This window comes from Trichinella spiralis, assembly GCF_000181795.1.
Source record: "Trichinella spiralis strain ISS 195 chromosome Unknown Scfld5897, whole genome shotgun sequence".
Lineage (NCBI taxonomy): Eukaryota > Metazoa > Nematoda > Enoplea > Trichinellida > Trichinellidae > Trichinella > Trichinella spiralis.
This window is the reverse complement of record NW_003532836.1, coordinates 1-1586: the sequence shown is the minus strand read 5'-3', so window position 1 is coordinate 1586 and position 1586 is coordinate 1. Positions and strand designations below refer to the sequence as shown.

At 33.4% G+C, this 1586-nt stretch overlaps 1 protein-coding gene across 1 annotated transcript; it reads left to right on the top strand.

Moving 5' to 3' along the window:
• Positions 1-1084: 1084 nt before the first annotated feature.
• Tsp_13909 (collagen alpha-2(IV) chain) lies at positions 1085-1539 on the top strand (the record flags this gene model as incomplete). Its single annotated transcript, XM_003366494.1, has 3 exons — positions 1085-1116; positions 1281-1368; positions 1417-1539. Coding segments are annotated over exons 1-3 (243 nt in total), but the record flags the coding sequence as incomplete, so codon positions are not given.
• Positions 1540-1586: the final 47 nt, after the last annotated feature.

Below are 1586 nucleotides of genomic sequence, written 5' to 3'. Positions count from 1 at the left end.
CAATTCTTCTGGTATCTAAAATATATAAGAATTAATTTAATGAAATAATGCTATAATAAATAAAAAACAAAGCCGTTTTTATTGTTCTTCTTCGTCTGTCATCGTATTGAAACGCCATTGTTCATTCGCCGCACACCGCTCGCCTACAATCATTTGAAATGAGTTTCTAGAGCAACTAATAGTCGCCTCAGGAAAATTTACATAAAGTTCATTTCTATTGATTAACAAGTACGAAACGTATTTCTCATTTCCTTGAACAAATATTATGCAGGCCACGCATAAGCTCAAAAGCAAACAAATTGAAATGCAAATTCAAATTGAAACTGCACCACGCCTTTGTTTGAATAGATAAGATTCTTCTATATCTAATAATACACCTTACTCAGTTGTTAAAGCAGAAATAGATCGAGCAAACATCGCTGTCGATGCTTCTGTTAGTCAACAAAGTCAATTTAACTGGTGCACTGCTAATATGAAGTTAATTTTGAAACGGCCCAATTTGCATAAAAGACAGACACCGCTCACGTAGCGCTAAACACCGGCTTACGTAAGTTGGATATTCTACTTCAATATGAATCTGAACATAATGTCAACAAAAAATAAACAATGATTGGGCACACTGGTTGCGCCCTAAGACATGCAAAATTAACTAGATGAAAATTTTGATTTATCTAATGTCTTCATGGTGCAAAATTTAGAAAAAAAATATAAAGTGATAACAAAATTAAATTGAAAACGATTTCTGTATGAGAACGGTATTTTTCTGTCCTGCATAATAGATAACTCTATGCGCTTAGTTATATTCGACATGCTAAGCTAAAAATGAAATTGAATGCCATAAGCAAGTGTAATTGAAAATTCTATCGTCTTCTCCAATGAAATCTAGACGATTACCTAAAATAGCAAATTGAATATGGATTTGTTCAAACCTTCAACGTTCAACTATATGTAATTGAGAATTTTGCTCTAAAAGTACTTCAAGTTTTACGCTTCTTCAAATTGAAAAGTGCTGAAATACTTAAATATACATGCATTTATAGCAAAACATGAGAATAATAAGTTTCAGGATTAAAGGTTCACCTGAATGTGGCATCTTGTTCTTGCACCTTGCTTACGGTGCGCCATCGTTTATTGAACAGCACCGTAATAAAGTAATAACTATGCATTATTCTCTTAGTGTATTAGATAGTAACCTTTTTATCATTAATTTGGCATTTTAAATAATGTATCTTACTGTATATTCAATTATTAATTATCTTTATGTGATTTTATTTTTGAAGTACACCAGAAGTTAATATTCACAGCAGGTCCAAGGGGTCGTCATGTTATTGGCGGTATTTCTTCTTTATGCTTAAGGACGCAAATCATGTAAGATAAAAAGAGAAAAACATTTCGGTCATTTCCGTGAAAAAACAGGGCAGTCTTGGATTGCCGGGATCAGTTGGCCCACCCGGACCACCAGGATTTCCCGGAGCTGCAGGAATTAAAGCCATGAAAGGAGAACCTGCATTAGCTTTTCGTGGAATGAAAGGTGAAAAGGTATGTTACAAAAATTGTTAGAAATTGTATAACGAAAATTATGATTG